The sequence below is a fragment of the Mustelus asterias genome, chromosome 14 (genome assembly GCF_964213995.1).
Source record: "Mustelus asterias chromosome 14, sMusAst1.hap1.1, whole genome shotgun sequence".
Taxonomy (NCBI): domain Eukaryota; kingdom Metazoa; phylum Chordata; class Chondrichthyes; order Carcharhiniformes; family Triakidae; genus Mustelus; species Mustelus asterias.
In genome coordinates this window covers 7,278,982-7,293,294 of record NC_135814.1, presented here as the reverse complement: position 1 = coordinate 7,293,294, position 14,313 = coordinate 7,278,982, and the positions used below count along the sequence as shown (strand labels likewise).

General features: G+C 46.8%; 1 protein-coding gene across 1 annotated transcript in view; it reads right to left on the bottom strand.

Annotated features, from left to right (window-relative positions):
- Positions 1-13,356, bottom strand: part of wnt10a (wingless-type MMTV integration site family, member 10a) — a 71,272-nt gene extending 57,916 nt beyond the window's left edge. The window contains exons 1-2 of the mRNA XM_078229144.1: positions 12,893-13,356; positions 8,224-8,486 (exon numbers count right to left, since the gene is read on the bottom strand). Coding sequence (XP_078085270.1) covers positions 8,224-8,486; positions 12,893-12,954 — 325 coding nt within the window. The 5' untranslated portion in view covers positions 12,955-13,356. The remainder of the gene's footprint in view (positions 1-8,223; positions 8,487-12,892) is intronic.
- Positions 13,357-14,313: the final 957 nt, after the last annotated feature.

The window sequence follows — 14,313 nt, the reverse complement described above, 5'->3', positions numbered from 1 at the left end:
CTCCTTCGTTTTGCTGACATTGAGGAAGAGATTACTGTCATTGCACCAGTTCACTAGATTCTCTGTCTCTTTCCTGTACGCCGTCTCATCATTGCTTGAAATTCTCCTCCTCTGAGACACTCTGTGAACCTCCCTTTTTGACCAGCTTTTTGTAAACCTGGCCTCATATCTCCTTATCTGCCTTGGTGACAAATTTGGTTCAAAAACCAAAGAACATGTGAAATGCCTTGGGTTGTTTTACACCAGTAAAACACTTTATTAACACAGGCTCCTGTCGATTTCCTTTTGAGGAAATGTCTAATGGTGGGAAATCATTTGTAGGTCATTTGCATTTCACACAGGAAAGAAAGAGATTGAAATATACTTTCAAATTCAAGCAGAGATGTGGCAAAAGTTGTAACCACATCCATTGACTCTGTCTATACTTCCCACGGCCTCGGAAAAGCAGCCAGCATAATTAAGGACCCCACGCACCCCGGACATTCTCTCTTCCACTTTCTTCCATCAGGAAAAAGATACAAAAGTCTGAGGTCACGTAACTACCGACTCAAGAACAGCTTCTTCCCTGCTGCTGTCAGACTTTTGAATGGACCTACCTCGCACTAAGTTGATCTTTCTCTACACCCTAGCTATGACTGTAACACTACATTCTGCACCCTCTCCTTTCTTTCTCTATGAACGGTATGCTTTGGTCTGTATAGCGCGCAAGAAACAATACTTTTCACTGCATACTAATACATGTGACAATAATAAATCAAATCAAATCAAATCAAAGTCAATTGTTAAAACAGATAGCACAATCAGAATAATCCCAAACACCAAGCATGCATATATCAGACACTGCTTGTGTGAATATATATCAGACACAAGTGTGATAGAATATTCTCCACTTGCCTGGATGAGTGCGGCGCCAACAACATTCAAGAAGCTCGACACCATCCAGGGCAAAGCAGCCCTGCTTGATTGGCACTCCCCCCTCCACCGACGCAGGGAGGCAGCCGTGTGTACCATCTATAAGATACACTGCAGCAACTCATCAAGGCTCCTTCGACAACACCTTCCAAACCTGCAATCTCTACCACCTTGAAGGCCAAGGGCAGCAGATGCATGGGAAAGCCACCATCTGCAAGTCCCCCCCACTCCACCTCCCCCCCCCCGCCCCCCCAACCACCCCCCACCCACCCACCACCCCCCACCCCACCCCCACCCCCACCCACGCACCATCCTGACTTTGAAATATATCGCCACTCCTTCATTGTCACTCGGGGAGTATTCGAGAACTCTCTCCCTAACAGCACCGTGTGCGGACCTTCACCACAGGGACGACAGAGGTTCACCATCACCTTCTCAGGGCAATTAGCAATGGGAAATAAATGCTGACCTAGCCAGCAATGCCCTCATCATGTGAACGGACCCAAAAGAAGTTGTGTGGGTCTGGATATAAAGCATGACACAGGAGCAAATACGTGTTTGCGTGTACATTCGCTGTTGCATATCTACATATCACAAAGTGGGGTGCCAATAAGTGGGGCTGCTTTGTTCTGGATGTTGAGTGTTGGCTCTATTGTCAACTCCTTGAGTGTTGTTGGAGCTGCCCTCATCCAGACAAGTGGAGAGTATTCCATCACATCTCTGTCTGACATATTATATATATATATGTGTTAGTTTTAACGTCATTGGTAGCACTGCAAGAAACTGCAAAAGGTCGTGAATGAAGCCCAATCCATCACACAAACCAGCCTCCCATCCATTGACTCTGCCTACACTTCCTGCTGCCTCGAAAAAGCAGCCAGCATAATTAAGGACCCCACGCACCCTGGACATTCTTTCTTCCACCTTCTTCCGTCGGGAAAAAGATACAAAGGTCTGAGGTCACATACCAACCGACTCAAGAACAGCTTCTTCCCTGCTGCCATCAGACTTTTGAATGGACCTACCTCGCATTAAGTTGATCTTTCTCTACACACTAGCTACGACTGAAACTCTACATTTTGCACTCTCTCCTTTCCTTCGCTATGAATGGTATGCTTTGTTTGTATATTTATTATAATTGTAATTTTACTCTCGACTAATATCACAGGATGATTGCTAAAAGATAGTTCACTAGCCAACATACTGCAACATGCGTTTCCCAATCCAGCAGCAAAGGTAAGTATGTGAACTACTGTCTCATTGACATTTATAATGATCTTGTTAAGTCCCTGCTACTTATCCATGACGCAGTGTTGAGAAAGTGTGTTTTCATGGACAAGTGGAATTGGAATGCTGCCAGATGTTCTCCTCCACTGCGCACATTTACCCTTTCATTCAACACATTTTCTGATTAATATTTAATGCTCATTAGGGTGAGGAGCATTGGTCCCTGGAAGTGAAGCATGTCTTCTTGTCAGATGCTGAGCCTCACTGCCAGGCTGCAGAGTGAAGCTCCGTCCCCGCAGAGTGCCATCATTCGAGCTACCCAGAATAGCATCAGCACATCCCCATTTTCCAGTTCCCGCTCACTCCATGGGTTTGTTGATTGGGATTGCCAGTTTGTTCCGGGTTAGTGCGTGTTAGACTCCTGTCTAGTGAGAACTGGATGGTACGGCTGGCAACGGGAAGGAGAGAGAGAGAGAAGGAGATGGAGAGAATTGGAGACAGATAGAGTGAATGGATCAAGAGAGAGAGAAGAGAAGAGAGAGGGGAAGAGAGAGAGAGAGAGAAGAGAAGAGAGAGGGGAAGAGAGAGAGAGAGAGAGAGAGGAGAGGAAGAGAGGAAAGAGGGAGAGAGAGGGAGATGGAGAGAATTGGAGAAAGATAGAGCGAGTGGATCAAGAGAGAGAGGAGAGAAGAGAGAGGGGAAGAGACAGAGAGGGAGAGGAGGGAGGAGTGAGGGAGAGAGAGTAGGGAGAGTGAGAAGGTCAAGAGGGAGAGGAGAGAGCAAGAGAGAGAGAGGGCAGAGGGAGAAAGACAGAGAGAGTGAAGAGAGGAAGAGGGAGAGAGAGAAGGGAGAGAGAGGAGGGAGAGAGAGGAGGGAGAGACAGAGAGAGAGAGAGGGGGAGGAAGTGAGGGAGGGAGATTAGGGAGAGTGAGAGGGTCACAAGAGAGAGAAGAGGAGAGAGGAAGAGAGAGAGGAGAAAGGGACAGAGAGAGTGGAGGGGGGAGTGAGTGAGAGAGAATAGAGCGAGAGAGAGTGAGAGGGTTAAGAGAGAAAGGAGAGAAGAGAGAGGGAGTGAGAAAGAGAGGAGAGGAAGAGAGAAGGGAAGGGAGAGAGTGGAGTGAAGGAGAGAGCAGAGAGAGAGTGAGAGGGTCAAGAAAGAAAGGAAAGGACAGAAAGGGTGGGAGACAGAGAGAGGGAGAGAGAGGGAAGGAGAGGGAAACTGACAGAGAGAGGGGGAGAGAAAAAGAGAGAGGGGGGAGGGAGAGAGAGAGGAGAAGGAGAGAGCAAGGAGAGAGAGAAAGGGAGAGAGGAAGAGATAGAGAGCGCAAATTGCCATTCCAGCAAGATAGGCAATACTTAAGCTCACATCAACTAATCCCCTTCCCTGTTCCCAGGTCTTTGAAATCACTGCCAGCCCTTCATCCTAATTAAATTGTGAATGCTGATATGTCTGCTATGATGTGATCTTGTGATCATAAGCGTAAGTTTTTTGAGTCTCTGCATAACTTGTCTGTACAACAGCATGCAGCTTAAGAGCAGTTTTCTCCCATGATGACTGTCGTTGTCAGCCTGGCTCAGTGTAGTATTTTCACCTCCGTATCTGGGTTCATGTCCTACTCCAGGAATGATCTCCATGTCCAGGCTGACACTGCATGGTACTGAGCTATCAGCTGGAATTCTCCAGCCATTCACTCCGGTGGGAACTTCTGGTACGCCGGCAGGTTTCCCGCCAGCGTGGGTTTCCTGCCAACGTGGGGTGACGTCAATGGGAATTCCCATTGACAGCAGCAGGACCAGAGAATCCCGCCGCTAGCAAACAACGCGCCACCTCCCGCCGGCGGGAAACACGAGGCTCGCAGGCCGCAGAACCTCTCCCACCGTGTCAGAGAGTTCTCCTGATATCCTGGCCCATATTTATGCCTCGACCGATTCACGGGTTATTTGTTTTATTGCTTACAGTGTGTACACAGTGATTATACTTCAAAATTAATTAATTGGTTGTAAAGCACTTTGTGGTGTCTTGATAAGACCATAAGAAATCGGAGGAGGCCATTCGGCCGCTTGAGCCTGCTCCACCATTCAATAAAATCGTAACTAATCTGACAGTCCTCATGTCCATTTTCCTGCCCTCTGAGATCTTGAGGTTGTGAAAAGCTAAGGTGTAATGTAAGCACAAACCTTTTATGTTGACAGTTTAAAGTGCGTGGGGAAGAGTTTAGAGGAGATGTGCAAGGCAGGGGGTGGTGAATGTCTGGAACGCGCTGCCCGGGGAGGTGGTGGGGGCAGGTACGACAGCAGCATTTAAGGGGCAACTAGACGAATACATGAATAGGATGGGAATGGAAGGATACGGACTCTATAAGTGCAGACGGTTTTAGTTTAGGCAGGCATCATGATCGGCGCAAGCTTGGAGAGCCAAAGGCCTGTTCCTGTGTTGCACTGTCCTTTGTTCTAGAATCATCGAATCCTACAGTGCAGAAGGAGGCCATTTGGCCCATCAAGTCTGCACCGACCACAATCCCACCCCATAACCCCATGCATTTACCCTAGCTAGTCCCCCGATACTAAGCAACAATTTAGTATGGCCAATCAACCTGACCCGCACATCTCTGGACGGTGTATAACTACATAATAAAAATCTGCTGCACCACTCAATTAGACTTCTCAATGACTGTTTTTAAGTCATTTTATTGCACTGTTCAATTCTATCTCACCTAGATTGGTACGGTTCAGTGAGCAATTGTGTCAGTGTGAATTGTCACTCAAAGTGCTAATTACAGGACCAGAATTTTGATTGCATTTTATCAAAGCAATGTCTGATATATTATTTTTCATTTTGGCATGATACTGTCAGGATTATAAAACAACTCTCTGAGCAGTAATTGGGAATGATCTCAATTGCTTATTGCAGGGAAGGGGAGACGGTGGAAATGGATGGAGACCAGAGATTCCCAGATTCCTAATGTTGAAGCAACTAATAAAATGTTTGGGAGGCAGAGTACCAGGCAGTTATAACAAACATAAAAGACACTATTTTGGCTGCAGCTGTGGCATTGTATCCAGTGCTGGGCATGGTGCATTAGGGCGACTTCGGAGAAATTCACTCGACCATAAGACATAGGAGCAGAAGTAGGCCATTCGGCCCATCGAGTCTGCCCCGCTCTTCAATTAGATCATGACTGAACTGATGTGAGGCGGCCCGGTGGCACAGTGGTTAGCACTGCTGCTTCACAGTGCCAAGGACCCGGGTTCGATTCCCAGGTCACTGCCTGTGTGGAGTTTGCACATTCTTCCCGTGCCTGCGTGGGTTTCCTCCGGGTGCTCCGGTTTCCTCCTTCAGTCTGAAAGACGTGCTGGTTAGGTGCATTGACCCGAACAGGCACCAGACTGTGACGACGAGGAGATTTTCACAGTAACTTCATTACAGTGTTAATGTAAGCCTTACTTGTGACGAATAAATAAACTTTACTTTTTACTTTGTGTGATAATCTTCATCTCCACTTTCCCGCCTGATCCCCATAACACTTGATTCCCTGACTGATTAAAAATCTGTCTACCTCACTCCACCTGGAAGTTCCCCTCCAAGCCACCCTCACCATCCGGGATTTGGAAATCTATCGCCATTCCTTCCGTGTCGCTGGGTCAAAATCTTGGAACTCCCTGGAATGTTATTAGGGATGAGGGACTTCAGTTACATGGTGAGACTGGAGAAGCTCGGGGTGTTTTCCAGTCCGGTGCCTCTTACAGGGGTCATGAGGAGATTGATGCAGGTGTTTAAATTGTAAAGCAATCTCTCCAATGATTCACGATGAAAATCCAGCCTGACAATTCTGATGCGGACCGAGAGAGTGCTGCACTGTTGGAGCTGTGTCACCATTTGGGTGAGACATTACACTGCCTCCGTGGAGGATGTAACTGAACCCATGGCACTATCTTGAAGAGCAAAGAAGCTCTCCCCTGGTGTCCCGGCCAGTATTTATCCACATCTTAAAAAGCAGATTAATCTGGTCGTCATCATATTGGTGTTAGTGGGATCTGACTGTGCGCAGATTGGCTGCTGCATCTCCTACATTACAACGGTGGCTACGCTTCGAAAGTACTTCATTGGCTGCAAGGAGGTTTGCTGTCTGGAGAGGTCGTGAAAGGTACTATATAAATGCAAATCTTTCTTTATATAAAAAAGAATATTATACAACAGGGAAGATTGATTTAATGAAAAGCTGACTTCAAAGGGAAAGCAATCCTGCAATGGAGAAGTTTAAAAGTAATTGCAGCAAGTTTTTGAATCGGAAGCGAAGGGAAGTCAATCTAAGGACGGGACAGCTGATAAGGAGGGGATCAAACATAATGGATCATATATCATAGAATCCTACAGTGCAGAAGGAGGCCATTCGGCCCATCGAGTCTGCACCAACCACAATTCCATCCAGGCCCTATCACCATAACCCTATGCATTTACCCTAGCTAGTCCCCCTGACACTAAGGGGCAATTTAGCATGACCAATGCACCTAACCCGCACATCTTTGGAGTGTGGAAGGAAACCGGAGCACCCGGAGGAAACCCACGCAGACACGGGAAGAATGTGCAAACTCCACACAGACGGTCACCCAAGCCGGGAATCAAACCCGGGTCCCTTGCTCTGTGAGGCAGCAATGCTAAACACTGTGCCACCGTGCCGCCCAATGGATCTCACGTCATCTCACTTTTGCCAGTTGCAGCTGCAATTGAATGACCCTGACTATCCTGAAAGGTGGTTATTTATTTGTTGATGGGATGTGGGTGTCAGCAGCTGGCTGCCCATCACGGAGGGCTTTTAAGAGTCAACCCCATTGCTGTGGGTCTGGAGTGAGATGTAGGCCAGACCAGGTAAGGATGGCAGATTTCCTTCCCTAAAAGACATTAGTGAACCAGATGGGTTTTTATAAACAGTGGACAATGATTTCATAGTCCTCATGTTTAATTCCAGATTTTTTATTGAATTCAAATCTTGTTCTTGGTCTCCAGTCTGGAACAATTCCACCTGGGGTTACAGAACTGGTGCTGACATTCCAGATTTTTTATTGAATTTAAATTTCACCATCTACCATGGTGGGATTCAAACCCAGGTCCTTTGGGATGGCACGGTGGCACAGCGGTTAGCACTGCTGCCTCACAGCGCCAGGGATCCAGATTCGATTCCAGCCTCAGGTCACTGTCTGGGTGGAGTCTGCACATTCTCCCCGTGTCTGCGTGGGTTTCCTCTGAGTGCTCCGGTTTCCTCCCACAGTCCAAAGATGTGCGGGTTAGGTTAGGTTGACGGGCTAAATTGATCCTAGTGTCAGGGGGATTAGCAGGGTAAATGAGGGTTATGGAAATAAGGCCTGGGTGGGATTGTGGTCAGTACAGACCCGGCAGGCCGAATGGCCTCCTTCTATATTGGAGGGATTCCATGATGATTCCCTGGGTCTCTGGATTACTAGTCCAGTGACAATACCCAGTTTGGAATGGCCCCTGCTCTGCCCAAGACCGCAAGAAACTACAAAAGGTCATGAATGTAGCCCAATCCATCACGCAAACCAGCCTCCCATCCACTGACTCTGTCTACACTTCCCGCTGCCTCGGCAAAGCAGCCAGCATAATTAAGGACCCCACGCACCCTGGACATTCTCTCTTCCACCTTCTTCCATCGGGAAAAAGATACAAAAGTCTGAGGTCACGTACCAACCGACTCAAGAACAGCTTCTTCCCTGCTGCTGTCAGTCTTTTGAATGGACCCACCTCTCTCTACACCCAAGCTATGACTGTAACACTACATTCTGCACTCTCTCGTTTCCTTCTCTATGAACGGTATGTTTTGTCTGTACAGCGCGCAAGAAACAACACTTTTCACTGTATGTTAATACATGTGACAATAGTAAATCAAATCAAACCAAATTAAATACCGTCATGCTACTGCCTCCCCAGGTGATGGTCATGGGAGGTTACTGCACTTAGAATGGAATAAGAGGCCCTGCCCTTTAAGGAGATGAGATCAGTTCATGATGCAGAATAAAATGGGGGATAAAGCTGCCTAGACACACAAACACTCTGCAGAAATGGTGTACCTCTGCTGAAGATCACGCTGTCATAGGGGATCTTGTTCTTGGTCTCCAGACTGGAACAATTCCACCTGTGATCCCGGAATTGGTGCTGACATTCATGGATAGCGATCTGGATTCCCTGGATGGCGGACGCTGTCACATCGGGGCTCCTCATACAAACTTCGAGTTGACGGCGAGTCAGGCTGGAAAGTGTCAGGCACACCGTGTTGGCCGTTAGCACGGGGTCCACTGGGATCTTTAACCCCAGGATTTCGTTACTGCGAGTCCTGTCAGCAAAAATAGAGAGGGAGAAATCAACATTAACATCCTTCACCCCGCCATGCTGCCAGCCCAGAGAGTACAGAACTCCCAGAGCTAGTCTTTTTTATTATTCATTTGTGGGACATGGGCGTTGCTGACTGGGCCAGCATTTATTGCCCATCCCTAGCTGCCCTTGGAAGGCAATTGAGAGTCAACCACATTGCTGTGGCTCTGGAGTCACATGTAGGCCAGACCAGGTAAGGACGACAGATTTCCTTCCCTGAAGGGCATTAGTGAACCAGATGGGTTTTTCGACAATGGTTTTATGGTCATCAGCAGATTCTTAATTCCAGATATTTTTTATTGAATTCAAATTCCACCATCTGCCGTGGCGGGATTCGAACCCGGGTCCCCAGAACAGAGGACTCAAAAAGAGAGAAAATCCAAAGTTTTGAAATCATGATGCTCTCTCCTTGCAACCTTAATAGAGAGGTGGAAATAAAATGTAACGAATTATTTAAACAAAAGAATGCAGTTTATGCAGTGCTGCATTAAATCCTAAAACACTTAACGATGTACCTAAAATTGTTTATGAAGTGTAATCGCTGCTGTGATGTAGAGAAAGGCAACTGCCAATTCCAACCACCCATTAATACGAAATGAGACCACAGTCAATTGCATTTATATAGCGTCTTTCATGGCCACTGGGTGCCTCAACATGCGTTCCAGCCAATAAAGTATCTTTCTTGAAATGCAGTCACTGTTGTAAATGTAGGAAACACGGCAGCCAATTTGCATACAGCAAGATCCCACAAACAGCAAGGAGACAATAAAGTTTAAAGTTCATTTATTAGTGTCACAAGCAGACTTACATTAATACTGCAATGAAGTTACTGTGAAAATCCCCTCGTCGCCACACTCCGGCGCCTGTTCGGGTACACTGAGGGAGAATTTAGCACGGCCAATGCACCTAACTAGCCCATCTGTCGAACTGTGGGAGGAAACCGGAGCACCTGGAGGAAACCCACGCAGACATGGGGAGAACATACAGATTCTGCACAGACAGTGACTCAAGCTGGGAACTGAACCTGAGTCCCTGGTGCTGTGAGGCAGCAGTGCTAACCACTGTGCCACCGTGTTGCCCCTTTTCACTGAATCTTTCACTGAAAGGTGGAGAATTTCCATCTCCAATCCCCATGATCCCAAACCTCCATGCAGCAAAGTGCAGAATTCGACTCATTCAGTCATGGGCCTGGCATTGGAGAAGAAAGGGAGAAAATAATCCCCAACCTGAGCACAGGGACAGAGAGAGAGAAAGCGAAAGGACAGAGAGTTAGAGAGATGACAGGATTAAAACTGTTCTAATCCTGGTGACCTTGCTTGAGGTGGAAGAGGGGCTGCTAATTGTTTGCATTCGCCTGCTGGGATCTTTAATCCCGGAATTCTAATGACAGGGACAGGCAGTAGATGATTAAACACATTAAAATAACATTGCAATCATCAATGATATAATACAGCCTCTGCACATAATACCATGTCCTTTGAGCGTCAGAATTATATAACCGTGGCTTTATACTGATTAGAATTCACATCATGACTCTCTCTCTCACTGGCAATACCACAGGAAAAGGTATCACATCTTATCCAATTGTTTTCACCACTTTGGGATTCATTCCGAGCTGTTTGAACGGGAATTCTTGCTCTAACGGGACCCGAAGGCCATTCCTTAACCTGCTCCAGTTACTTATTCCAGGCTCAGTACTCGGAAGATTCTTCCCCAACACTGAGGAACCACTCTGCTTCCTCCTGCACGCCCTCCTCCAAGTTACACATCTTCCCTCCATCCACTGGCCGCCCTCCCTTCCCTCCATCCCTGTATTTCTCCATGGGATCCCTCCCTCTCGCCACTGCCTGGCAGTTTGTTTGTGTATCTGACTGCCGACCTGTCCACTACCTGCTCTCCTCTGTCTTAATCTTCTCTGTGCATCAGATAACCCACCGATCACACTCCCTCACTCCCTCCCACTCAGGGTGAGCGAAGGAGGGAGGAGAATGGGGGGAGGAAAGAGGGGGGGGGGGAGGTGAGTGGAGGGAGGGGAGGAACGAAGGGGGTGGGGAGGAACGGAGGGGGAGTGGGGGGGAAGTAGCGGGGGAGTGGAGGGAAGGGAGGAAGGGAGGGGTTGGGAGGGAGTGGGGGAGGGAGGGTGTAGTGGAAAGAGGGGAAGGGAGGGAGGGAGATGAGTTGGGGGAGGGAGGGAGAGAGGGGGAGGGAGGGAGGGAAGTGGGGGGAGGGAGGGAGGGAAGTGGGGGGAGGGAGGGAGGGGAGTGGGGGAGAGAGGGGGAGGGGGAGGGAGGGAGGGAGGGGGAGTGGGGGAGGGAGGGTGTAGTGGAAAGAGGGGAAGGGAGGGAGGGAGGTGAGTGGGAGAGGGAGGGAGGGAAGAGGGGGAGGGAGAGAGGGGGAGGGAGGGAGGGAAGTGGGGGGAGGGTGGTGAGTGAGGGCGGGGGGGGGGGGGAAGGAGGGAGGAGAGAAGAGTTATTCCGCGAATGGGTTTCCTGGTGAGGAATTTGCTGTGTGTAAAACGGGAAAACAGCGGGAAGAAGGAATGAATGGAGAGGGGGATTGGGACACTGAACTGTAAAATCAGGATGTTCTCATTTCAGACGGACATAATGAAGGAATTGTAATTACTGGGAGAATTCAGGATTGTAAAGGGGTCTGGGGGAGAGATCAACAGGTAAAAGAAACCGCTACCAACGGAGAGATTGGAGAGAAAGTCAACAGAAACTTCAGCCAGTGAGCTGGGAGTCAGTCACCCCAAGATTTCGTTATGTGGAGGAGGGAGATTCAATAAAGACCATCCTGGAGGGAGAGGCGAGAGGTTCCATTCAATTGGGAAAACCTCCAGGGAGAGCCACATCTGGAATAGATGGCTGGAAAGGGGCGGTGAAAACAGATTCAATTATAACTTTCAGAAGGAGGTACAGAGAGAGGAACATGCAATGGGGGAAAGGCGGGCGATTAATTGAATAACTCTTTCAAAAGGGCTGGTACGGGGAGGATGGGCCGAATGCTTTCCTTCACGCGTAGCGTGAACACTCCAGCCCAATATCGGAAGAGTTCAGGGATTCTAGATTGCCAAGAAAACCTCTTGTCCGGTTTCCAGGCTCGGAGAGCCTGACTGCGAAAGAAATGTCGATTAATCCACAAAATAATCCATTTAACGAGATCATTGGACGCCAATGTGAATATTAACTTCACTCTTTGAAACTAAACCTGATGCGGAATATGTTAGTAAAATAACACTGAGCATCGTTGGCAAATTTACTTGACTAGAAGATGCCTGAATTGAATTGTAAGAAGTCTCACAACACCAGCTTAAAATAATTGAATTGATTTGTAGAGTACCGGGGCTACATCAAACTATAGAAAATATGGGACAGATCCAAATAATAATATTAGATATCTGGGGCTGCTTTTTAAAAAAGAAGTCAGCTCAAAAAAAGAATTACGAGACACCAAATTCAAATAACTCGGAAAATCATGAAATGGAGTGAAAAGCGAAATTGCGTTAGTTATAGAATGGGACACTGACATGTTAAAAAATAAACTGATTAAAATTGGACAGCGTTAGATTTTGAATATTAATATCATTAAAATCAAACAACATTAATTGTTGAAAATTAACATCAGAATTCTGAAAATTGGGCAACATTAGATGTTGAATAGTAACATTATTAGACCGCTAAAGATTGACCTTGCAATTATAAGAACTGGACAATATTACATGTTGAATATTAGAATTAAACAACAGCTAAATGTTGGATGTTTGCATAAAATTGTTTAAGCGTTAGATGTTGAATAATAAGATTATTACTATTAGACGTCTAAATGTTGAATATTTAACTTACAACTATTAGAATTGGACAATATTACACGTTGAATAATAAAATTAAACAACTAAATGTTGAATGTTAACACTAAATTATTTCAAATTAGACAGCGTTAGATATTGAATAATAAGATTGTTACAATTAGACATCTAAATGTTGAATATTAAACTTGCAACTATTAGAATTGGACAATATTACACGTTGAATAATAAAATTAAACAGCTAAATGCTGAATGTGAATACTAAATTAATTAAAATTAGACAGTGTTAGATATTGATTAATAAGGTTATTACAATTAGACATCTAAATGTTGTATATTAAACTTACAATTTCAATTAATAAAATTGTACAACAATAAAGGTTAGATATTAAGATTACAATTCTTAAAAGTGAATAGCATTAAATGTTGAATATTAAATACTCGTAAACTATGAAGAAGCGATGCTATTTAAATTATGGGAGATTCAGTTCGGGATGGTTGCAATGACAGTTCAAAGGAGCGGCTCCGGAGTGCAGGGCAGGATGAAATGCATCGCTTACCTATGCATCAGAAAGATTACGGAGAGCAGAACGATTGTACACGGAGCGGCAAACAGTCCCATCTTCAGCACCCGACCTGTGAACACGCCTCACGTTTCCAGGCGAATCCAAGGTGGTCTTTGCCCTCCCTTCCCTACTCTTCGCATGCAGCTCTCTCCAAACGGAGCCAAGCGCAAGTGGGCATCTCCTACACCGTTTGAGAGTTCCCTTTGAACCTCTGGTGGACTGTTATGTGACCGCTCTGCACCGAAACCTCTCCAGATTTGTCCCCTTCCAAGCTGTTCCCTATTAGTGAATTTCAATCAGATCTATGTCTGTTTTTTTTAAATCCTGCCCTGTTCTCTCCCTCTTTCTCCCCCTCTCTCTCTCTCACTGCTGTAGCATTCTCTTCTGAGTGTCTGCCGTTTCCACCAAATCTGCCTCCTCTTGTTGGTCCCTTTGCAATCAGTCTCAGTGCTTGTTGTAAGTAGGGAAGTGGCTGCGTTCGCCTTTAACTGGAACACAGTGGAGCACAAAGTGAGCACTTCAACACCGGCCCACTTTGAGACGTCACTGATTAAGTTGCAAGATAGAAACCGCCCCAAAAAAAACCCCTTAGCGGAGCACACACACACACACACACACACAGAGCAAGAGTTGCTCACACTGGGAGAGACAGTCAGAGAGAGTCATAAAGGAAGAGTCAGACACACAGGGAAAGAGAGAAAGCCACAGCGTGAGTCAGGCACAGGGGAGAGACAAGGGAGAGAAAGTCACACACATACGCGAAAAGAATCACACAGGGGAGGAGGGAGGGAGGAAGAGAAAGTCTCTCAAACGGAGGTGGAGAGGGTCACACCCACAGTGGCAGAGGGAGAGAGAGAGAGAGAGTCACAGGTACGCAGAGAAAAAGAGGGACAAGACACTGACAGGAGAGAGAGGGTGGCGGGGATTGTCAGACACACAGGCTGAATGGTGCAGAGAGGAGACTGTGAGCAAGGTTCTGAGACTGAGAGGAACACGTCCACAGAGACCTGCGTCCACAGAGAGGAGCGGCACACAGCAAGGGGCAGGGATGGGAGCAGAGAGAGTGTAAAATCCAGACAGTCACACAGAACATGAGAGTGACACATGGACCTGGCGTCAAGTCTCTCTCTCCTTTACTCACTCTGAAACAAACAAGACCTCCACACGCCCACACAAAGAGTGAGAGAGGAAGACACAGGCACATGTAGAAACAAAGGGTTAGTGACCCTACACACACAGGCACACACAAACATACACGCAGTAAAGCACAGATCCACACTGGCACACACACAAACATGCACACAGAACAACACAGACACACACCAACATACATATGCAAACATACACACAGAAAAACACAGACACACAGACACAGAAAGAATAGCATAGATACACACACAAACACACACAAATAT